The sequence below is a fragment of the Scophthalmus maximus genome, chromosome 5 (genome assembly GCF_022379125.1).
Source record: "Scophthalmus maximus strain ysfricsl-2021 chromosome 5, ASM2237912v1, whole genome shotgun sequence".
Lineage (NCBI taxonomy): Eukaryota > Metazoa > Chordata > Actinopteri > Pleuronectiformes > Scophthalmidae > Scophthalmus > Scophthalmus maximus.
Window position 1 is genome coordinate 16,890,414 of NC_061519.1, and position 25,643 is coordinate 16,916,056.

The window sequence follows — 25,643 nt, forward strand, 5'->3', positions numbered from 1 at the left end:
ACAAATATTCAAACCACGTGTTCCTCACTGCTGATTTGGAGTCGGTTCACCTATTAGGTTCAAACATGTAAAGTTGATGTTGGATAATTAGGTTAGAGTCTGTTTGCAACACTGCACACACAGAGACATGCAAGGACACAAGCACTGGCAATAACACGACTAGGATACAAGAATACTTGCCGGCGACATTAAAACCTCCTCCTGTTACACGCGGTAGCATTTATGCACTAGCAGAATCTTTTGACATGATAAAAAAAGGAAATTTAAAGATTCTCCTTCATCCAGGTCATAGTTATCCCCACCACAACCTAATCCAGTTGCTCCTGATTTAACACCTTTGTGGTTAAAGCAACCTGATTAATCTCTGGTGTCTTTATTTTCTAGTCGCAGACTGACTGAAGGTCTCCTGGTTTCACATTTCTTTGAAAATGGGAATTAACAAGAGTGTTGGAAAGCTTTTGTTCAGCAACAAATGTTAGGCTAAACATTACTTCCACTGGTGTTCCACAGTTGTATTATAACTCCCAGTGGAAGTGTAAACGCTCTGTAATGACTGAGCCATTTTGGAGCATCCGGTGAGTCACACACACCACAGGAGGAAGAGCAGACAGACACTGTTAAACATGACAGATATTATCTATCAAGCATCATCTTGCATCTCAGTGACAACAATAATATCCTTATTCAATAATTATTCTTTTTTTCTTTTCTTTTTTCTCCTAAATCTATATCCTTTGCTATAAAACCCAACTGGACAGAAAAACACGTTAAATTCAAAGATCTGGTTTTCTCGTTTCATCAGATCCAAGAACTCAACATTGTGTCAATGCAAACAGAGCACAATTAAAAGTTTTTGAACACCATCCTGTACAAACATCCACACCTGCTCTCCCAGCTTCAGCTCCAGTTTCACTTGAACAATCCCACCGCCCTCTGTCTTCCCGCAGAAATCGGAAACCTTACATATATTTAGAGACAAACAGCCGCTGTCAGCGTAAATTATTGCCAACCTTGACACTCGGGGTCTTTTGGTATTAGTCATGGTGGTCGAGGCGGATTTCTGCCACTGTTTCTATTTATGCACTTTAAATTTACATATACTTGCATAGCACAAAAACAACTCATTTTTCCCCCCTGCGCATGAATTTAAAGTGATCATAAAGCAGGCTCCAATTTTTGGAATGTGAAGATTGTGGTTTTTCTGTCAGCCTGCGATTAGTGCAAACAGCTGCTCTTTTTGAAAGAACGGTAAAAACATAACACCATCAAGTCAACACTTTTCCGTTTCTATCTGCTAATCATCTAAACAACAACAACAAAAAAATCAGAGCTTTCTCGATTATTATCACTACATTGAAGAACCCATTCCCCCAGACTGTAAATTCCCTCAGCTTATTTGTTTGTCTCCATCTCTAACGTGATGATATTTACAATGTCGATCGAGTTCAAATTTTGTCCCTTGTCTTTTGAGCCTCCTCGTGTATTCAGTCTTCACTTTTAAAAATGAATTTCATCAAATTGTACCGCTCCCTAGTGGTTCCTTCTCCTCCAGAGCCTACTCAAGGTTTTTCTTGATTCCAACCTTTATCCCCTCACTGTGTTTAAGCCCCTGCTCCTTCTGCTAAAGAGATTAATTTCAACTTCTTCTGCTCCTGTAAGCAAACACATACACGTACAAAAAAAAAGAGAAAAAAATCAATTAATAAAAAGTGAAGTGTTGAACTACTGAGGAAGCGAGGTAACAGTTGGGACTTACTCTGGGGGGAAAGTAGTAAAGGCTCATTATCTCTCTTCCCCTCCCTTTCCTTTTTTCATAAAATCACTTGAGGAGAGGATGAGAGGAGAGGAGAGGAGACCCTCCCAAACTAAATGCCCATTGGCCTACAGGCATTTGGGAGACATTCTAACAAGGGAGGGAGGAAACGTTTTTGGCAGTGAAGAGGTCTTTGAACCAGTGGGCCTGGCCTGTCAACAGGTGGCTGAGGAAAAGTGACACTCAGTCCTTCAGAGAAAAGAGAGAAAGAAGGTGGAGGAGGAGAACGCTTAAGAAAAACCCCTCAAGGGTAAGGCAACTTTTTTTTATTCCATTCCTTTTTCAAACATAGAACTTCATTGTGTTAAATGGATTATTTTTGTCTCTTTTTAACCCAGTTTTGGATTTTGACAAATAGAGCGCTGGTCACCATCAGTCTCATTAACATGAAGGTTTCATTGTTAGATTAGATTCATCATTTTGATTTCTGCTGTGCCCAGGGAGTGCATTGTTTTTTGTATGACCCCAAGGGAATGATTGGTCTCTTTTCCATCATCCCTCTCTCTTGCTCTTTTCACCTTTCACACCAAAATTTTCTTCTCAGCTATTCATCAGCTATTCCCTCTCTTCTATTCCCTTTACTCTCCCTCCAGCCATCTCCAGCCAACTCCCGTTCACATCTTTCCTTCCCTCGCACCTTTTCTTCCTTTCCTTCACATCCACACCTCTTCATACATCTTCTACCATCAGATTGCCACTAAGGCTTTCGGTGTACAACCACAGTCTCTCACTGCGACTCTGCTGACAGTTCCGTGCCAGTCTGAAGTTTGACTTGACACCTGGAACTTATCAAGTGTCCTGCGACTGAAGCCGGTCTCGTTTGCATGGCAGCATTTTGGCTGTGGCAAAGTTGTGGAAGTCAAGTTAATAACATAAAGATGAGATAAATTATTTTATGCTTTTAAAATGAAAACATTTTTGAAATTTTGATCAGTTAAAAAGCAAGTTGGATAATTATAAATGGTCAGGCAACATTACATCAACACATTTATTTCTTATTGGAATACTTTTTTGGTGGTGCGACAAGAAGCAAACAAACAGACAAACAAGCAAACAAACAAAAAAACAACAGAAAAGTGACATAGAAGATGGACATATTGATCAGACATACAAATAGCAATAACATGAAGCAGTTATGATGATGAAGTGTACGCTTGGATGTTTGTATGAGAGGCAGTGATCTTTACTGAGTGTGGATTATGTGGTGGAGAAAAGAGGAAATAAACAACTAAATAACGGAATAAATAAAAATAAATACATTTTAAGGAAACAGACATTGGTATTGTGACAATAAATATATGACTAAACAGTGATTATATAAACATGTTCCTTGAAAACTTTCAATATCCAGCTAATATCCACACTGTATTGTAAATAATCCTATATTGTCTGTCAATAAAGGTGCCAGCACAAATTTTCCTCTGTGATAATAACATCAATATTTATAATAACTGTGTGCTGGGGTGATAGATGGTCTCACAGGGATGTCGATCCAGCAGATTTATGTTTAATGCTACTGTGCTGGCTTAGGGAAAACACAGAAGGCCTCAGTAAATGATCTACAGATGTGGGCCCTCAGCCATGCAAAATGATAGAGAGACAGGAAGAAGGAGAGAAGGAGAGAGTGAGGGGGTGTAGGTAGATGGCATATAAAAAGTATTTAGATTGTAAGATGTGACTTTGAATAACTCACAGCTCCAGCTATGCAGTTTTCTATTTTATTTTTTACCTCCACTGATTCAAAGCGACCCCTTGGGCACAGGAAAGCTACTAAAGTATTTTGTATTATATCCCAAAATTATCTCTACCTAGGGCTAAGGCTGTTATTGTGATGTGTGGGTTGTATTATTTCTTTCTTTCTTTCTTGGTAGGTCAGGTTTTCATCTGATAGCCCAATAGAGGGGAAAGGCGTCTCTATGGTTGTGATGAAGCCAAGTCCTTATCGAGGTCTCCGTGTGGTGTGTGTGTACGGCAGCAGGAGGCAGACAGAATAATGAAGATATGAGCTCTGCTCGCAGACGATAATTGCTTTCAGCTTCGTTTTATTCTCTGTTTCCCCTCTCTGTCTGCAAGCTGCTGCGAGGGGAAGGGAAAGAGGAAAGGAAAAACAAACGTCCACACACACTGCAAGTTTTGGAACCCCATGTAAAGGCACGGCCTTTCCGCTCCTCCTTTTCAACCCACTCCTCATCTCCTCCTCAGGGTTTTTGGTTTGGTCCGATGGGATTTGTCTAGAATTGAAACCTGGCGAAACAGTCAGTCTTTTGTCTGAGGCTTAATGGCTCTCCAGAGAGGACACTCTCTGCACTTCTTTTATTGCCGCTTCTGTATATTCTCAACACAAGGTACTTTCTACAGCTGATTGTCTTGTCTCTTGTTGTCTCTCTTCCCCTTTCTTTCTTTCTTTCTTTCTGTCTTTCTTTCATTTCCCAAACTCTGAGATTATGAGATTTTCTTGAGTCAAACTCAAACACACAAGAGTCCCTGACAAACTGTCAAGAGGCCTTCAGTGAAAGGTGTCTGTGGATCCACACAGTGTTGTGTGCAAGTGATTAAATAGCTGTAAACTGTAAATGACACGTTTCACACACCGTACACTGCACATGAGCAGAGTCTCACACACTTTTTTTCTCCCAAATAAAAGTGTAAACAAACATCTTACAGGCCCTTTGACATAGAGAAGTTATTGTCAGGAAGGAATTTTTTCGACTGTGTTTATGGACATGTTGAATTTTACTTGTGTCAGTTTGCAAGCCAGGTTGAAATGCTATCTGGATGGACCGTGTGCTGAGCGAGAGCAGCCACGGGACTGAGGACACTCTGTTACCCTGCTTCCTCCTTTATCAGTCTATTACATATCTATCTATCTATCTATCTATCTAGTCATCCATCCATTTATTAATCTGTCAATTTTTCTATCCACTCTTCTACACATTCATCCATCCTCTTTGTCATTCATCTCACTAATTCTCAACTGCGACTGCACCGCTCCCCTCTTTATTCGCCATTTCCTCTCTCTATTAATCTGTATGAAACTCTCTTCCTGACTCAGACATTCTTAGCTGCCAGTTTGCGGTCCTTTGCTTGGGAGGTCACAGAGCGCTCTCGTCCAAGAGAAATAAGAAAATGCCATGAAAATGGCGAGCATCAAATAAAACCTTGACTGGGAGCTATAAACATGCTTGTTAAGCATCTCTGCACGCAAGTGCTCAGTGTCATTCCACATGGTTATAGTATACTAACTATAATGTTGCTGACTGCTGGACTGTCACAGATTCACACACACACTCTCTCCATCATTCCCTAAGCAGTCTCTCTCCCTTACTTCATCTCTCTCACTTCGCCTTACTTTCCGTTCGTGTCTCTCCATCTCTTTTTCTTAATGTCTCTTTCACATTGTCCCTGGGTTGCCCTCCCAAATCTTGGCCATTCATAAAACATTGACACAAGTCTACGCTTTTGGCCACCACATATGGTCAAAAAAGTAATTTCCCCGTGATGTCATAGCTTGGATTTCTTGTGCAGGCACCAGTCTCCAACAACCTCAAGCTTTTGACCACGCAACAATCAAACTGACAGCTAAAACGGAGTGTGCACTTGTCTATTTGTCTTCCTGAAAAAGTACTGGCACATTTTAAACAGAGCTACTTGAGTTACATCCTGTGTAAATCATCAGAAGAAAGATACATAAACCAATGTTTATTTAACTGAAAACAAACTGTGTTCAGTTGAGTAAGTAGGTAGTTTTCCACCTGAGCTCATACATAAGACCTTTCTGTGCAACTCAAGAGGTCAGGTATTCTCCACTTACTTACGTTGCATCTCTGTCAATTTGATAATGGGTTCATTGCGTTAGATGGAGGATTGGCAGGTTTTGGGTCCACTTGTTGACATTTCAATGTTCTGGCCAGTGCTCACACTTTGTCCAGTGGGATTTCAGAATCTGTTTCTCTCTCTGTACATTTTCTGCTTTCCCATCTGCTTCAGTCTTTAATATCGACAGGACAAATATTTTATTCAGCTTTTATAGTTCCTGTGTAAAGTCCAGATAAAACACCGAAATACAGAAGAAGGTTCTCTCTTCTGTGGTGACTGAAAGCAGTATTTAAGGTCTTGCAGTACTTGCTTCATACAATAATCCTGTATCTTTCCAAACAAATCCAACAGATTTATTTAAGCATATATGCTACTGTATTACTGTATATGCAGTTTTCCAGTTGCCATGAGCCTCCAACACTTTATTCGTGATTTTTCAGGCATTCTATTAAGGGTTTTGTGTTTCCATAGACCACACACGCTCAACACAGTTAAATCAGAAGTTTATTCTGCTGCTATTTACACCAGAAAGTTAATTTCTTCTGACCAAAGTCCAACCTAAGGCTTATTGAAGGTTAAGACAGCTTTATTATTCTTTGAAAGCATGCAATTAGGTTTCCCGCGTAAGCCGCTGCAAGGTTTCAAGTTCACATAACATCACTGTCATGAGACACAATGACATCATCACCGAGGACAGGTTTCTATACTTTCTGAAGCTCTGAAACGCCTGACTGAGCACAATTGACAGTTTCGAGGAAAAGGATCTCTGGCAAAGTGATGACTGCTCACTTTCTGCTGCCATACTGTGGAATGAGGAGACACACGTACGCACACACACACACGCACAAGCACAAGCTTCCTGGGTTAAATAAAGAGCCGTGTGCCCTTCTGAATGTAGTTTTGTTAAGAAATACAACTAATCCACTCATTTTTTTCCTTCCTCATTTCTCTATAAAACTCTGAATGGAAAGCACAAATGAATAATGCTCTTTCAACCCACAGACTAACGTCCCTTGACCTGTGACGACAGACATCTACAGTTCCGGCTGTCTGTTACACAAAGTTCATGCAACAAAAAAAAAAATGCATTCACTTGCATTCAAAAAACAGATGGAATACTGTATAGATTTCAGCTGTATAATGGTGTTGTGCCTCTGTGAGAATCTTGGAAGTCAATTTGATGCGCCTTGATTTGAGTTGTTTAATTTTTGTTCTCTTTGACACTTGAATTTGGTAAAAACAACTACTTTAATAAATATCCTTATTTTTCAGCTGTACACTGGCTGTTACACTCGAAACTAGCCTTATTCCAGTTTAATAATCTTCTGCTCTTATCTCGTCATATAGCCATGACAACTAGACTCCTGTGGAGGGCCCTGGGCCTGTCGGCCCTACTCTGCACCATCTCACACTTCAGCCGCGCCGACAACCAGCCAGGCCCCTCAGCCCCAGAGCAGGGAGTCACCTTCAGCCACGTCTATAAAATCGACATCCCAGGAAGCTCCAGCTGCAAACTAGAACGCATGTCAACCCAGGAGGAAACAGGTTATTCGGATCAAAATAATAAACAGCAAGAATGCAAATATGAAAAAAAAATTCAAACAAGGAATAGGAGTATGTGCATGCATTTTCTGTGCAACATGCAGAGGGATTTTGGGCTGTTCTCCACTTTTACACTGGACATAAGTGTTGTACTAAAATCTGTAACTATCAGTGTATTTTGCGATCTGATAAAATTTGAATTTTGTTGAATTTTGTAGGTCTGCAGACAGACACCACTACGAATGGAGAGAATGATATAATCTTCAGACACAACATCAAGCTGCAGACGCCCAAGTGTGACTGTGAGGAGTCTGAGAGTTTCAAGTCCTTGATGTACAGGGTCAATGGGCTGGAAGAAGAAGTCAACTACCTAAAGACCCAGTGCACTCAGGGCTGTTGTGGAAAAGGCGGTGCTGCAGGTAAGCTCTGCCACAACCCAAAGTGAAGAGGCTGAACTGGGAAGCAAATGGTTGACTGTTATGCGCTCAAGCTGGTCTACAGTAAAGGGAGGTAACATTATGCTGGAGGACAAATATGAGTAGTCATTGTAGGTACAAAGCTCAAACATTTATTGCCAGAACAAAAAGCAACTTAATATCAGGGAGCACAAAGGCCAACATAACAAACCAACCGACCCTAAGGTGAAACAAAAGTGAGATCTAACACCACCATCAAAGAAAAGGTTACAATTCTAATGCTTCCGACCTTCAACACCAACAGGAGAAAGGAGGGTTGAAACAAAATGGCAGCTCTCCCCTACAGAGCGTTCTGGCAAAGACAAAAGAAAAAGAAACTCTGATCAGTAACTGAAATGTAGAAATAAACGTAAGCTTCTCTAACACAACTCTTGAGTGAGCAAGGAGACAGCTGTTGAGAAAGAGCAAGCAAGCAACAGGCAGCATGTGGCAGAGAGAGCGAGGTGCTGGCTTCTCAGTCCTTTTATGCTCCAGGTGACTCAAGGCTGGACTGATTGAGGACATGTGATGATCTGCAGCCAATGACTTGATGGGGGAGGATCACGAGCTGAGGGCCACAAAGCCTGAGGAGCAGCACAGCAGACACTTACAAACAAATTACATTCACTTAGGGGGAGGGGAATGTAAGATTGACCAAGTGTAGTGTTGGTCTGAAAAACAGTGTATTTTCTATGATCTACATATTTTATAATAGTATAACGGAGAATGTGATTGATACGAGTGAAGAGGTTTGCAAGTAACACCGTTAGAAAAATTCTCTTTTCTCAAGGTGTGGACACGAGCTGTAGTGACCATGGTACCTACCAGCACGACGCCTGCAGTTGCCTCTGCGACCCAGGATGGGAAGGCCCAGATTGCTCAGTGTCCTCCTGCCCAGATGATTGTAATGACAATGGCCGCTGTGTGGACGGGAAGTGTGTGTGCCACCAGGGCTACAGGGGAGACGACTGCAGCCAGCTGACGTGTCCAGGCGATTGCAACGACAAGGGACACTGTGTGGATGGAAAGTGTGTGTGTTTCCCGAACTTCGCTGGTGAGGACTGCAGCGTGGCCAAGTGTCCCAACGACTGCATCGGCAACGGCCGGTGTGTGGACGGCCGGTGCATCTGTGATGAAGGCTTTTATGGAGACGACTGTTCATTAGGTAAGCATCTCAAATTCATAATGCATGATTACACTGATAAAGACAAGTTAGGTTAAAGGCCTGGTCACAGCACGCCACGTCCTTGTGATATTGATGGGCCCAGAGGCTTGGTAGAGAGTACTCGCATGCTTAGCTGGCCCCTAGTTTAGCTGGTGATGTCAGGGCTAATCCATTTGCAAGATGGGAGATGCCAGCACTCCCTTGTGACTTTACTGCGCAGTTTACTGATACCAGGCATTTATGTGGGGGAGTTTAGCTTTGGTGGAGGTCTGCCAAGGTCTGATTTGTGTTCATCATTAGACCTAAGATTTACATTGAACCTTTTTACGTAGTCACCTCTATGGCACTGCTGACATTGAGCAGTGAATATTAATTGGCAATTAATAAACATAGTTGGTATCGCATTAAAAATTAAAAAAATGTATAAGAAGCTCTGGAATCATTAGGAAAGAAATGTCTTTCCCTCTCATCTACTTTTGGGACCTGGTCAGTGCAGTTGCCCTTGCGTCAGCTAATCGTCTACCATCTGTTTAAAACATGTTTGAGCGTTCCTAACTACATCATTTCAACGGCAATTCATATCCAGTCATATTCTTACAGTTGCAAAGGGTGGCTTCACTAACCAGACAGTTGTCACTTTGGCTTTTCTGCCTCATGACAACAATTCAGCAAAAGTTAAAATGAGAAGCCTGCTACCAAAATATTTCCATCTGCTAGCAAATATTTTTGCCCAAATTAATCAGTTTATTTATACTTTGTGGATTTTTTCATTGACTTTACTTTAATACAGTAGAATAACTGTACTGTTTGTATTGTTGTTTGAACCATAAGAGCTGCCCTAGAGAGAAGTCTTTTAGCCACAGAATCTAAGAGCCAACTATTTTAAATAAATGGTCACTTTTTTGCCGCAAGTATCTCTGAGTGAAACTATACAGTTATGGCAGTTATGATGGCCATAGTGACCTACTTTTATGGAATTCAAAGCATGTTTCCGACAGTTATTTCAGATACAGCAGGTGATGGGGCCCTTTCAGTGGCCTGACCCCGTCACCACTAGCAGCTTTGGCCTCTAGACAACTTATGACATCAGGTCACATAATAGCGCAGGAATATAAGAACACCCATCAGTCTTTTGGGGCTCCATCCAGTTTTGACCCTGCAGAGGAATCATCACCTTTCTTGCTTAATGCGTTACTTGCAAAACCAAACTATTACTGTACTGCCTCAGGTGCAGAGTATAAAATTGCATTGTATGGCAATTTAAGGCCGGGCAAGCAGAAAGGTGTGGAGCAGCAACCCATCATGGAAACTTTAATTCGTTGAGTTCACACTTTGAGAATGATGGTTTCGAAAGAAAACCTACAAGTTTTGGCAGAACAACAGATGCTTATAATCTACTTAATACAAATGTCTGTCTTTACTGAGACTAAGATATTTCTCCTTCTACACTTATGCCGGAGTGCAGAGAGCTCACACTCTGAAGCCTTAGTTTTAGAAAGTAGAATCAGGCGTAAGTCTTCACAGTAGCAGGTCAAATATGTCAAACCCTTAATGGCGATTTAGTTTCTTCAAGCTGTGCTTTCCTCTGCAGAGGCACAGAATGAGAATAATTAGAGACAGATCTAAAGCTTCATGTGTAGGAGTTGTTGAATGGCATCCAACATCAACAGTAGCAGCAGGTAACAGAGGAAAAGTCAGGGAGGAAGGGAAAGTGGGAGGTAAGAGGGAAAGAAAATCCTTGGTGTTGATTTTAGGTTTTATTAAAAGTGGGAAGAAGCAGTGGGAGGAGAGGAGAACTTCAGCAAAACAGTCGAGACGTTCTTTGTTTCATGTGGCTATTTGCCATTTCAACACCTAGATGATGGACGTCAGTTTGCTCCCTGGGTGATGATGGCAACATGACTCTCAAAGTGTGGCTCATGTAAAGAGATTGTGTTCTACATAATGTACATTTTCGTTTTTTTTTCTCAACCATTTTTGCCCATTTTCCAAGTTGACATTCGGCTCAAAAACTTGATTCGGTTTAATTTGTAAAGATTTCTAAATGGATGGGAAATGTTACACATTATAGGAATCAGAGGAACAAAGAAGAACATGTTGTTTGAATTCCCATTCCATTGGTCCTGAGCAGTGTTAACACTGATGCTCCTTTATTGCTCATTCGATGCAGATTTAATCTGTCACAACAGTCAAAACATAGTTCCAGTCATATTTTCCCTCTTAAAATTATGTTCCATTCCTTTTCAATCAAAGAAGACGCAAATCACTGCTAGTTTCCATTTTTTCCAATCTTAATATGGTAATTTATTCACCCCAGCTGCTCTGAAATATAACTCGAGGGTAAAGGCTGTCGATAGTCTTGCGTCAAGTAGTAACGGGGGGATATTAAAGTACTGCTATATTTTAGGAAAAACATTAAGCTTCCTGTCTTTGCCGTGTGGAACAGAGTCATCTCTCCCTGGCCAGAGAGATGACTCTTTCACCACCCGTTTCAAATCTTATCCCTTGAAATGTGCTTTCGTTTCTGTGTACCATGGTTGAATTCTCCAAATCTACCACCATCTACCATTTATTTCAATGTGTTATACCCACAGGAAGTTCTTGTTCGTGGGAAGCCTCACTCCCCAACACTGCTGACTTGCTGTCTTCTGTCTTTTGGCTGCTGTTTTGTTATTGCACTCCCCTGTAGTTATATACCTTCTTACCCTCTTAATGTATTTCTTTCCATCATTGCCACTGGAGCGAATTTGCCTTGTATAACCACTGAAAAGCAATATTTTTTTACAAATATTTCCATCTCAGGCTGGGAAAGAAACCTCAATGTTCCAAATTTTTATTGCGTATGCCGGGTTTATGACTTGTCTCCAATGGTGTAAGAGGAACAGACAGGTGAAAGAGAAGGAAAGCTTCAGCTTCCAGGCACTTGGTTTCATGGTTGTCATTTTAGTACAATTCACACTGCAGAGACTTGAAACCTGATTGAATTAAGTAACGCATCACAATGAACGTCAAGTCTAATTTCACTGTTGGAGTTTGGAAGACATGTGCAGGGGACTCTTGTCTTGAAGATTTCAGTCCTGTTTGATTTGGCGACATCTGCAGTTACAGGTGGTACCGGCAAATGGTGGTTTAATACGACAGGTTACAGAATTCTGACAGCAGCAAAACAAACATGTCCTTTCAATAAAGATCTCAGACAATAATTGACATTTTACATCATTTTATGAGAAACCATGACTAATTTGTGCACAGCATGAGTTTGCAAGCAGTAGGGCACAATGAAAGGAGTTTGTTACCTCCCTGAGAAGTTGGTGTGCGGCACTCATCACGCAGCGCACTGAGAAATTTGACTATTTCGTAGTAAATAAATCCTGAATCCAAGAAAAATACAAAAAAAGATCTCATGTAAAATAAACTTTGACAGAAAATTGTGTGATCACCTAGGATGAGACAATTCAAGCAACAAGCTGACTGAGAAAATTGGCTTTTAGAGCCTTTAAATAGAGTGAAACTTAAAGATATGACTGGCAAAGGGAAACCGATACAATGACGCCTCTCTCTCTCTCCCTCTCAGTGTTTGGCCCTCAGGGTCTACGGTTGGTGCAGGTGACTGACGTCTCCCTCCTGGTCGAGTGGGAGTCCGCTCGTGGGGCAGAATATTACATTTTGACTTATCATCCCAAAGATGATAAGAGTGCCCCGGATCAGGTAGTCTTGCCCCCCCTCTTCTGTCTTATCAATAGATATTTCAGATGCAGTATACACACACTTTTACACATTCCTTTAATTTCCACCCGCTGTATCCCAGGTCCGGATTCCCAACACAGAGAACTCCTACCTCATCACAGGACTGACCCCTGGGGTCACTTACATTGTCCAGGTGTACGCAGTCATCAAAGAAATCCAAAGTGAAGCGGACAAGATTGAGGCTACGACAGGTGAGCACCTGTGATCAGATCTTGAAAAAATAAATAATTAACAGCATTAAACAAGTGTATTTTCTTTCGATTAAATTAGCATTTTTCAGGATGAGCTTCCTTACTGGTGAAGTAGAATCAGACTGGGTGCAACCTGTTCCTGTGGTTTTTAGACAGTATGGAGTGATGTGACCTAATGGAGGCCAGGTATGGCCTGCAGGTCTTGGGCATTTAGTTGGATTTTTCTGCAGATTAAATGGTCCCAGTTGGGTTCAAATGTGAGCACACGTGTGGTGAGCCATTAAAACGTAAACTGCAAATGTCAAACACTTGGAGGTGTTGCAGCTTAAGAAAGTAGATTAAAGGGAATAGGCAAGGCAGGAAGATGGCAGGCCAAGTTCTACAAGGGAGGAAAAGCATACATTGTACCCTCTGTTTAACATTTTGGGCCCTGGTTTGAAATTTGATGAATGAATGTTTCGTGAATGGCGACTCTTGCTAAGTGCACTCATTAAAACGGTGATCAAAATTAAATGGGTCTGAAAGCTTTTTCAGTCGTACTCAAAGCTGGAGCTTGTCATCACTACGTGTTTCATTAAGAGCTGGTTTGTTAACCATTTAGTTAAAAAGTAGCCTAATTACAGGGAAATGGCTTGATGGGAAGTCGAACTTGTGCACAGATGTGGTCGGACACAGATGTGAAGAGAAAGATGTTACTTGGCAGGATTGGTGGGCGGGAATGAGACAGACAGACAGACAGACCGACCGAGCGAGAGACTGAGTTTGACTGTAATGTGTGGTTAGCCTGGTTAGCCATGGAAAACCTCACAAAGCATGGCATTCCCGTATGGGCATGAGGAAGCACGTCATCATCTGGCCATGGTTTCTGTGAGGCAGCATGAGGCAGTCATTTCACTGAGCACATAGTTTTCAACTTCAAACGATGATCTACTTCAAAAGAGGGTTTAAGTGAATGTTTTCCTTTTCCCCTTAGGAAAACCCTGTTACTGACATTAAAAAAAAAGTGAACCCCTTTTCATTTTGGAGCATTTGTTTTCTTTTGATGGTTCATATTATGCTGTAATTTCTCACCATAAGCTGCAAATCCTGACCGCCCTCAATTTCTTATCATGTAAGATTGGCAATTACGCAATGTTTACATGATCACCATGACATATACATGATGTAACCAAGAGACATGCCCTGTTAGTGTATATGTTTACAATGGGAACATGTATTTAAATGAGGTGCCATGGGGTGGGATAACAAACAAGATGATTTCACCCAGGGGGCAACTTGAATTTTCATGATAGGGTATAGTAGGTACATATATCAATATATTGTTTTGCTATGACTCTAAATGGCCAAAAGGCAAATTCCTTTTTGGCCGTTACCCCAGGAAGGTCACATTTGTGGGTGGTAGGGATTCATCCTTTTGCCCAAGGACATGTGGGAGCAGAGCAGGGCAGATGCTTGTGGTTACTGGGAAGTTATATGCAGCCTTTCCAGTTTGAGGCTCACGTCTGTACATCCACATCCACCTTGTTGTCCACCACTTGTATCCTTCCCAGATGTCTCTGCTATTGATGGTATCCAAGTTCTTGGCCAGACAGAAGTCTCTATCCAGGTGGACTGGAAGAACCCACCAGCTGAAGTGGATCACTTCAGGCTCACACACACTGACCCAGAAGGACAGGAGGAGGAGCTGAACGTACAGAGTAGCCAGGAGGCACGAACCAAACACACTATTGTGGGTAAGTGTTGTCAAAGCGCCAACACAATTCGCACTAAATATAGATACATTCTTAAAATATGCTGCAGTAGCAAGACACATGTAAGGACATTTTCCTCAGAAAGTTGTCAACAACACAAATACCATTGGTGCCTGACCATTATACTGAAAATATTTTTTTCTAATACTTTTAATCATCTTGTTACATTAAACTGTTTTAAATAAGTTTTAGGAATGTAGCGTATTATAATAGTACAGAGTGCATTTTCTAACATCTCTCCCAGTTAAGTTGAATTAACTTGTCTTTCTGCAGGTCTGCATCCAGGAACAGAGTACCTGATCTCAGTGCAGGCCATCAAAGGAACAACTGAGGGGAAACAGTCGTCTGTCACTGGTGCCACAGGTCAGTGTCAACACATCAGCGTTCAAGAGTTATTAAAGCTAATGCGGCTATCTGATACTCAGTTATTATCAGTAAGCAGAAGATGGGACCAGTTTTCCTGAGATGGACTGCTGCTGCCATGTAGAAATTACTCTGAGTGCATTTGTGCAACGACTCGCTGTGCCTCGTGTGGATGACACTTATAATGAACACTTAAAGTGATAAATCGGCCACTTGTTGAAGTGAAACACATTAAAGAAACAAGGGTATCTGTACTGCACTTAGTTTTGCAACATCAACGACAGCTCGTAGTTCTTGTCAAACCATCTATAATTCACCAGTGGTCAGACGCTAATAGGAAAAACACATAATCTGTCACACACATTACGCTGATACTGGTATTACCTTCCACACACACAGCCAATGACAACAGAATAAAAATGTAGCCAGCAAGAGGCACAATTATGAGTTAATACATAGATGGCTGGAATGCACTGCATAATATTCCGGACTGTTCTATTGGCGGTGGTGAACATGGTCACCGAGGGGGAAACGTGATATGTGTAACGAGCACAAGATGCTCCCTGATGGTTGAGGTGAGAAGGTATGTGATTTACAGAGTCCGTCTGGTAATGTTGGATTTTTGGTCTAGCTGTGTTCTGGACTGGTTTTAAGACGTGCAGAGGAATAAGTGTTCCCTTTCGACAGTTGCTCTTGACATTCAGAGGCTAGTTATTATCTAAAGTGACTGACACTTGGTCCACAATAGCTCAACAGTTCCTTCCATTATTCTGCTCATTTGTGCCTGGTTATTTGCTGCTTTTCTTTTCTCATTGCCCTTCCTTTCTTTTCTTCTTAACCTTTACTTTTAGCACACTCAGTTTAAAAGCAGTCCCAAGGTTAATGGCTCCTCTTTTTTTTTTTTTTTTAGACCCTAGGCAGACAATTTAATGGTTTTTAGTTTTAGTCATCAGTGTTTGCCGGGTGTTTTCAAGACTCACCTTTCTTCTTTTAAAGCCTGTCAGGTCCTCAAAGGGGCCCTGCCATTACTAATCTTGTTTTTTTTCCTCACCTAATTGCAGGTGCGTGTGAATGTGCTAATCTACACTTGACAGAGTAGCTTCACTCTACTCCAATAGCTACAATGCTTCATTTTAGGCGTAGCACAAAAAGGCTTAGAGCTCTCTGAGGAAAATAGCCCTCAGCTCTGCTTGCCAACGAGCATGTGTTGGTTTCATAATGACAGATGTGATGCAACAGAGAGCGGAGTCACCTACTATCTCTCCAAACATGTTGTTCGCCCTGGGCCAGCATGGTTATATGTGGTGACGGATAAAAGAAGCATAAGGAGGGAATATGGAAAAATAGGGTTAGTGGTTACAGCAGTAATTCTCAAATTGTTGGGGGGGGGGGGGGGGGGGGGGCATAGAGCCTCCCACTGTAGGGAGGCTGTTAATGACCAGGCAAAAAATATGGAATGAAAATAAGATGAATGACGAATTCATAGGGAAATTGCTGCTATCATGCTGATCTCTGTTTCGCTAAAATTTAACTTGGAACCTTTGTTAATAGTTGCTTCCGCATTCATTGTTAATGATTGATTAACAGAGGCTATGCCAGAAAAGAAGTTTTGAGAACAACCGGGTTACTGCAAGAAACTGAGATAAAATTAATGAGCTGGAATAATGGTACCAAACGGGAACAATACTGATATAATGAGAAATGGGAGATATTCATAGGGAAATCACGAGCAGAATAATGAATAAGGCAGAATAAAGACATATTGGGTCACAAAGAGGAAATTTCAGCGACATTATGTAACAGTACTGCAGGTAATGCCTTACTGTGTAGCCACTGCTATATGAAACTGAGCTTCGTCCTCAGGGGGCAACAGCTGACTCCTTCCATTATAGATGCTCCACTGTGGAGAGCTCTCCCTACTCTCCCTCCTTGCCATCTTCCATTCTTTCAAATTTTTAGAATTTCAGTGGCTTTCACGGTTCTCTGTTGGCTGATCCAAGAAAATTAGAATATTTCTCTAAATTCCAACTATCAAGAAATTGATTAACAAAAACAACAAATGTTTAGGCCTAATACAAAACAATAGAATGTTGAAATTACTTTGTAGAATAAATTATTTATCTTGTGTCTGCAAGATGACGCTGGCAGGGCTGAAGACATATGTTTTGAAAATGCTTTGAATTGTGAATGATATAAACTTAGATTTCAGTATGGCCTTGCAACTTGTTTGATGTAAGACTAGAATGAAATGTCTGATCGGTAGTTACTGAACTCTATATTTATCAATTATGGATTTCCTAATGTTTATCCAGTGTAGCTTTGTGAATCCTCTCCTGTCAATGCTGGCCTTGCAGCATATACACGGTCGGTATGTAAGTGTTGACTGAAATGATTAAAAAACATTTATGAAAAAATCTGAATCAACGGAATCTCTGTTTGGAGCAGACGTTTCATAGTCACTAACCTGCCAGAAGATTACATGGAGTTTAAACATGACACACCACGGCTGCTTCTGCAGTTTCAAATTCAATAAAGTCAACCAAAAGCACATGGGCTCCACTGACTTCGGCAGAGAGAATGAATGTCGGGACTTGGCGTTATCTGGACACATCATAGCACCCAATGTGGTTCAGTGGGAGGACCATGTCTCCTCAGGCTTGGGCATCAGACATTTCTCTATTTAATAGATGCTAGAAATAGGACAACTGAAAATGTGAAAAAGGACATTTAAAGACGGTAATGTGGATCCATGATGGATTCATGACGTAAAACTCAAACCCACAGACTCGTATGCGTAACTGCCCTTTCATCTGATCAGGTGTGTGTGATCATGCAGTGTCTGTAGTAGGCAGGACATATTTCTGTGTGCATGATCTCAATATGGTGACATCTCCAATTTGCATCCATTTTAATGGATATAATGCAGCATAATAACATTAAAGTTGTTTTTTTTGCACCTTTTTTGGGAGTTACAATGACTTATTCATTAACGTTAATAATTTATTAATTTGTTCAACTCTGTGGACGAAACAGTGAAACTTGTTTGCTTGTAAAATGGGCGGACAATGAGATTGTTTAAAATTAGCTTTAATTTCATCCATATCATGTTTTGCTGCTCATCTTGATAAAAAAGTACTTTCTGTCATCATAAGGAAAACTTTTAGTTTAAAGCCTGTAGCCAGGGGACTCCAGCCCAAAACATAAGTTACACGTGACAGCCTCTAAAATAACGGCACCATATCGACACACATTTTTCCTTGGTTCCATCCGCAGACATACATAGATGTATGGCTGCCGCTGCACAGTGAGGCTGTGAGGTTGTAAACGATGAAAGATGGCCGTTACTCTGCGCCTCGTGGTCAATATCTCTGCTGAACATGCCAGCCATAATGGATAAGCTGTTTTCCAAATGGCTGAAGCGACAGCTCGTGTTGTGTAGCCCGGTAGCCGCTGTCGCTCTTGCAGCTAGTGGAGTAGAACGTCTGGAGTAACTCGATCTATCATGAGCTGTAACTTCAGAAAAAATGCGGGCTCCCTCAGAAAGTAGCAGCGCTCTGGAAAAAGAAAAGATCTAATAACACATAGAGACTCTCAGGCAGCAAAGTTATGTAGCCTAATTAGAGCAAAAGGAACAGCACCTCTTTGTTCAGAGGGTAACAATATGACACCAGAGAGGGAGAAGGAAACCTGTGTTGTGCAGGAGAACAAGACCTAGTTGAATTCAAGCTTCGGTCAGACGGTTGCCAACCAAACGGTACAAGATGATTTGAAGACTTGCACTTCTACATCCAAAGAACCAAATGATCTCCTGCTGTTTTACATCCTCTTTAAATACAATCTTGCCTTCAAGCGTTGGTGTTTGTGCTATTTCTAGGAAGTTTTGGGAAATGACGGCACTGCAGGTGTTGTAGGCTTTATGGAAATTACACTGCTCCTCTAATACAGTAACTGTGGCAATGGGCCTTTTGCCTTTGCAGACTTACCAGCTAGGCTATTGGACTATTACAAGTGCATTTTTTTAAACTAAAAATCTCACTGAAGATCCAAACGACAAGACGCAAACACAATCTATCTGTATTTGTTGCCCATTTGTTGTTAAGTCATAACCACACAGTTTTATAGATAGATCACCGACTATATGCATGACCTCTGAATTTTTATTTCATTTTCAGCGGAGGAAACACTCAAACGCGGAGCTGTTACGAATTCTTTCTGCGGTTTAGCTCATGACAGACTGTGGAGCAGTGCAGCCAAAAGGACAGAAAAGTGACCGCAGGAGTAGAGACAGGGTGAAGACACAGAGGGAAGACAATGTTAGACAGTTGGGGCGACCTGATGGCTGAATGGTTAGGGTGAAGACTTTCCCTGAGCAGCACCATTGACCGCATCTCATCCGCCTGCACTTTCACTGCATTTTCTGTCTATCATCACGAATCAAATGATCCCCAAAATACCTCAAACAAAATGTAGACTGTTTCATTGTTCCTTCCTTCTCCTGGATGCGTCATCAGTCATTTCTCATGATACAGACTGTGCAGTGACTCAAGACTGACCTCAGCTGAGCCGCTGCCACAGGGGAATAATCCTAAATGATGATTGCTTTTACATTTCCCTCCACTTCCTCCGTTCCTGTCTTACTGTGCCCCTGTGACTCTGGCTCTTTCATTTTCTTTGTCCCTCCCTCTCTTTGTTGCTCCCTCGCTTCACTTTCATTAAGATTCTCTTCCATCCACACACACGCACCACCAACTGCCCCGCTTGCACCATCCATGTCTCATGCAGTTCCTCGGGCCCACTGACTCTACAGATAATGACCCCTGGTCGGGTTGTGTGTTTCTGATGTTCTCCTGAAGGCACCTTGTATGCAACTGGATAATGTCTTTCTTGCACCTTGGACATTATGGAAGGCTCCGTTAAATCACTTCAGTGTCCGAGGTTTGTTTCTCGTTCTTTCTTATCTCTTCTTTCTTATTTATCTCCTTTTCAGACATTGATGCCCCGACAAACCTTGACACCACCAAGGTAACAGAGGACACTGCAACGGTTTCATGGGATCGGGTCAAGGCAGAAATTGAGGGCTACATGCTGAGCTACACCTCTGCTGCGGGCTCCAGTCCAGAAATCCCTGTAGGCCGTGACAGCACCTCATACAGGCTGATTGGCTTGAGGCCCGGAGTCCTCCACACAGTCTACATCTGGGCCTTCAACGGAGACAAAGTCAGCAGGAAGAGTTCAACAGAAGCTGAAACAGGTAAACTTTGAACAGAGCCTGGGTTCATTAGAGGATCTTTTGTGTCCACCTCACAGACGACCCTCATTCGCAGGTAAATAATGGAGAGTAGGTTGAAAAGGTCATGTGAAATGATGTAAAGACACAAAAAATAAACTACTCGCCCATCTCTTTGAACATGCTGGTGAATCGGCAATGTGAAAACATTTTTATCCTCTCCACTCGTTTTGATGTCAGAGATCTGTGATGCTCAGATTTCTCCCAGCAGTGTGGGTTGTTTTTCTTTCATACTTGAAGCTTGAGAACATTTTGAGTTTCTTTTTTAAGATCCTTTTGTGAAAGATGCTCTTACCCCAAATATCCTCTTTGAGCAGTACATCAAAATTTCCTTTTAGTCTTTTGTGTTTGGTTTTCTGCACAATTTTCTTGTCTGGTTTATTTTGTGGTAGCAAGAAGTAAAAAGCATCAGTGACTTTTAACACTTAGCACACTAAACCCTTGTTACCTAACTGCCAAGAGGGAAACTCTCACAAAAGAAGGCTGAACCTAATTAAGCTGGACACCTAATGTAAAAGGAGATTTAGTTTAGCCTGGGGCCAGATGTCTACAAGACATTTGAGAAAAGCCAATCTCAACAAAGCCAGCCATTTAGTTTTTCCTGTGTTCTGATATCTCTCAATCTGCCTGTTGTGAACATTAACGGCTGTTGTTGTCTGCTTGAATTTATGTTTCTGAGGAAATGCCGCAGAAGAACAGGTCTGAGTACTGACTGGCAATGATTCAACTAAAACTTTACAAACTCAACAGCAAAAAGAAGATCCTGTTCTCACATTTGCACTGATGCATCTTTTCAATACCAACAGCAGTGTTTGACACGGCCAGGAACAACTAACAAATGTTAAAATCTGAAAAAAAAATTATCGGTTTCTACAGTTTTTCCATCAGAGCTTCCAACGCTTTTAGCCAAATGGTTAAGAGATGGTTTACTGCTGTGAGTTGCAGTGTCTGCTGAAAATTTAAAAGTATTTTCATATACGACTCTTAAAGTCTTTTTTTTCCCCACCAAATTCAGATTATTTTTCCTGGTTCCTTTTGACGAGGGAAGCAGACATGTTGGCTCCAATAACTTCACTCATATGTCAAACAACAGGAGGCAAATATCTGAAGTGGCTTGAAACTCAATTTGCTGGCTGGTGATGTGTGCAGCGTTACACTTGTGATCTCTGAGCAACATGCAAAGATAAACTTTTACAAATATACTCGTACCAATCTCTTTACATACTGTACAGTATGATGGCTGTTACATAGAAACCTGCCACATCCACAGCTAATCTTGACTGAATCGCGTGAATGTCATCAAGTCTGAATCCGATTTATGGCAGGGGGTTAGTGACAAAGATTTTGAGATATCTGAATATAAATGTGGGTTGTATCTAGGTTTTGTCGTAACACAAAACATCAGTAGTTTGGTGATTCATCAACAGCTTGATCAACATGATCTGTTGTGTTGAATTACTGCGTGCTGCTGTAGTTTGCATGTATTCAAATTAACACAGCTTGTTATGTACTCATAGTAGATTTTCTTACATATAGTAGCAATGTGATATGATGTCAAACTTGAATAGCAAAGAGAAAATGTGTCAAATAGGGTTTCATCATATTAAGATATTTTACATCCGAGCAATTCTTTTAACTTTACTTTTGCATCAACAAATCCCCAAAATAGGCAATTCTTTTCATCAAAAGACCAAAAACCCCCGAACTTCTCCACTGATCCACGTTTTACATCTTCTCCAGTGTTTTTGTCTTTTTGCAAACTGACTGCAGGTTATGTGAAATAAGTAGCTACACACTGCTGGATTCCGTCAGTCTTGTGTAATTTCTTTTATGTTTGCACTATGTGTAATGTTTTCTAACTGACCATGAATTCTCATGCAGAGCTGGATGCCCCTACTAACGTCTTGGCCCGTGATGAGACAGAGTCCAGTTTCAGGGTGTCCTGGGATCAAACTCATGCTGAAATTGATGGCTACGTCCTGACCTACAGCTCTTCTGAGGGCTCAAGTGCAGAAATCCCAGTTGGATCTGACAGTAATGGTCATTTGCTGACTGGCCTGAAGCCTGGGGTCCTGTACACAGTCTACGTCTGGGCCGTCAAGGGGGACAAAGCCAGCAGGAAGATCTCAACACAAGCTGCGACAGGTCTCAGATCTACGACTTGTTATTCAAATCCAAAGCACTTAATTACTTGACTGTCTAATGACAGATTTGGAGGAAAACCCCTTTGTCTCTGCTAGACACCATAATAACCCAATATGAATCTCTGTCAACTCTTATATTACACAGATGGCTAGAAAAACTAAGGGGGGGGGGGGACAGCATACAGTATCTTAAGTAAGGTTCAGAACTACCCTGAATTGCCAGAACAACTTTATCATTTTTATTTGTCTTGGAGAGAGAAATCACCCCTTAGTGCACAGTTACATCGATATTTGGTGGCTGCAAAGGCCACAATAAGGACTTACATCATTTCCATACTAATCGAACCATTAAGTGATCCATCATGCCCATCTCTAGTCATTATATTCAACCTCTCATTTAGTCAGGTTTTTTACCACATCTGTCATCCATCTATGTAATGTAGTGTGTTAATATCATCCACCAACATCTTCCTCTAGAACTGGATGCTCCTGCTAACCTCTCAGCCCGAGATGAGACAGAGTCCAGCTTCAGCGTGTCCTGGGATCCGGTCCAGGCAGAGATTGATGGCTACGTCCTGACCTACAGCTCGTCTGAAGGATCTAGTGGGGAAATCCCAGTTGGGCCTGACAGCACCTCTTACAGTCTGACTGGCTTAAGGCCGGGGGTCCTCTACACTGTGTACATCTGGGCCATCAAGGGGAACAAAGTCAGCAGGAAGACCTCAACACAATCACAGACAGGTGTCAAACATAAATTGTTGTTTAACCGAAATGACCAATCCTTTACTACCTTATAATTACAGTTGTTTTGACAGGACAACAAGACGACTCCCTTGTAAACCCAAAATGAAAAACAGGTAGTTTTCTCACATGGTCGACTAATTAGGATCTTCTTGTTTAAGTAGCTTTCCAATGTATTCTTCCCTCCGTTCATCCATCTTCTTGCCAACTGCTTATTCGGGTCACGAGGAACAAAGCAACCCAAATTTATTTCCTGGATATCTAACTTCGACTCTTCCTCAGCAGTCCCATGCCAGGGTAATCCTTCCACCCTGTCCTGGGACCCTGCAGTCCCCTCTCATTCAATCATGTCTGGAGCTTAAAGAGGCCTTCAGGGATGTTCTCGCCAACTAGACCAAACAAGTCTTTGCTTTGTCATGCAGACTGAGGTCAATCAACGTGTTGGGGATCCTCACCGTGGCCTCTTGTATCCAACAGTCTGACTACGGACGGTTCCACTGAGACGTTTTGTCAGTCTACTATATTTCTAACTCTAACTTGTGTGTAAGATCCTATGTCTGGATCCATTCCTTGGATTAGCTACCCACTCATCTGAATTGGGTAAGACAACTTTAAGGGTATGAAAGGCCTGGAAGGAAATTGCCTGCAAAGACTCAGGACACGTTTGAGACCCTTCTTGAATGCTGGTCTCCACCTGTAGTTTCTTTGGTTTCAACAATCAGATGCACTCTTAATTTTCTAACCACAACTCCATGCAGCTGCTTGTGTAACACAGTTAAGACTTGAAGCTCACATTTTCAGCAAGTTGAGAAAAGACGGATATTTTGAGCAATCTGAATTCTCTCAACGTGCACATACACCAGTAAATACACCAGCAGAATCTCCAACTGTAAAGCAGCAGGTATTTGTGCATACCTACTGCATATGATAAAGACTCAACTCTTGCTGTAGCCACGACTTTATACAGAACGTGATATTCCATCTAACTTGAAGAGGGAGAATCCATCTCAGCTCAAGTACAGAAACATCTTTGGAGTGTGATACTGTTCGAGTATCAAATGTCATTTACCCCACAACCTTCATCAAGGGGCACAAAGCGTTCAAGTTTCTGCATCAGAAACTGTTTTTGTTGAAATATATTTATATAATCTTAATTTTACTCAGTTATTTTATTACTGTTTGTAGAGAATGCACGTTAAATAGTTCAATTTCCCTTTTCACAGAGAACTGAAAACATCGCACCTGTTTGTAGTAGTATATTAACCACCTCCACTAACATCTTCCTCTAGAACTGGATGCTCCTGCTAACCTCTTAGCTCGAGATGAGACAGAGTCCAGCTTCAGGGTGTCCTGGGATCCGGTCCAGGCAGAAATTGATGGCTACACCCTGACCTACAGCTCGTCTGAAGGATCTAGTGAAGAAATCCCAATTGCGCCTGACAGCACCTCTTACAGTCTGACTGGCCTGAGGCCTGCAGTCCTCTACACTGTGTACATCTGGGCTTTCAAGGGAGAAAAAGCCAGCATGAAGATCTCTACGAAAGTTGAGACAGGTTAATACATGTTGAACTGTCTGGATTTTCAGTTGGTAAAATCAAAGTTCTCTTTAAAAGTGAATTTATATCAATTTGTCGTCGAACGCTGATCCGTTTTTAAGGAAAGTAGTGCTCTTCCTGGAGCTGTAGCATGTTCAGTTGCAGTAAAGCTGTTTCCTGTAGCATAGTGAGGGAAGAATTACTGTAAATTAAGTTATTTGGAAATCTAAGGGATTTATGAGGAAAACAGCATTTTATTTGGTTGCGGATACCAACACTTGTGGGTGTGTTGTACTTTTATGTAACACTACTCGACACACAGGAGTCATCAAGTATCAGGTGTTAGGGAATAAATCTGGATAATTCACTCAACAGTTTGAGCTCTCTGGGATGCTTGTGTCATGTCTGAGATATGTTTTGGTAAATATACAGCAACTTGAGCTTCTGTAATTGTTTAGTGTGTGTGCTTCAAAACAGCCAGTACCATCCAAAACAGTGATTAAATCAAACCGCAGTGGTCTACCACATCTGAAAACCAAAAAAAACAACTATTGATTGACTGTCTCATTTGAAAAATCATGATGCTTTTGATTTATGCACACCGAAGGGCAATCCATAATAACTCATGTCATGCAATGTTTGATTTATTAAACTAAAACATGTATTTCAAAGTCAAAATTTGTTTACTCAAAACTTTAAACTACCACAAAGCCCAGAAACTCCTGCTCTGACAGAAAATGCTCCCCACAGGCCAGGCCAGGTCACTGAGTATCCCTTGCTACCCGGTGTGGGGTAAAAATAGCAGTGGCAGCATATGGCGAATGGTTTACAACAGCAGTATCTTTGTGTGAGCCAGATGATCTGTAAAATCACCTTTTTTCAATTAGGGCAGCAAATGGCTGAGTTTTGGATTCTAAACCTGTTTCGTCGTAACTCATTAGAAACCATCAGTGGCCACAGACCAATGCGGTGCCCGGTTCAAATAGGAAAGCCATCGTGTCAAAAGGAATCATCTGGGATATATTAAAGTGTGTTATAACATTTGTGACTTTATTGTACCTAGTAACAAGCATCATTAACGTGCCAGTTGTGT

General features: G+C 41.5%; 1 protein-coding gene across 1 annotated transcript in view; it reads left to right on the plus strand.

Moving 5' to 3' along the window:
* Positions 1-1,900: 1,900 nt before the first annotated feature.
* The window catches only part of tnn (tenascin N), a 29,074-nt gene continuing 5,331 nt past the window's right edge, over positions 1,901-25,643 (plus strand). Inside the window, exons 1-12 of the mRNA XM_035635292.2 lie at positions 1,901-2,063; positions 6,977-7,174; positions 7,390-7,590; positions 8,417-8,791; positions 12,366-12,499; positions 12,600-12,729; positions 14,280-14,462; positions 14,754-14,843; positions 19,831-20,094; positions 22,012-22,275; positions 22,752-23,015; positions 24,305-24,568. Coding sequence (XP_035491185.2) covers positions 6,979-7,174; positions 7,390-7,590; positions 8,417-8,791; positions 12,366-12,499; positions 12,600-12,729; positions 14,280-14,462; positions 14,754-14,843; positions 19,831-20,094; positions 22,012-22,275; positions 22,752-23,015; positions 24,305-24,568 — 2,365 coding nt within the window. The 5' untranslated portion in view covers positions 1,901-2,063; positions 6,977-6,978. The remainder of the gene's footprint in view (positions 2,064-6,976; positions 7,175-7,389; positions 7,591-8,416; positions 8,792-12,365; positions 12,500-12,599; positions 12,730-14,279; positions 14,463-14,753; positions 14,844-19,830; positions 20,095-22,011; positions 22,276-22,751; positions 23,016-24,304; positions 24,569-25,643) is intronic.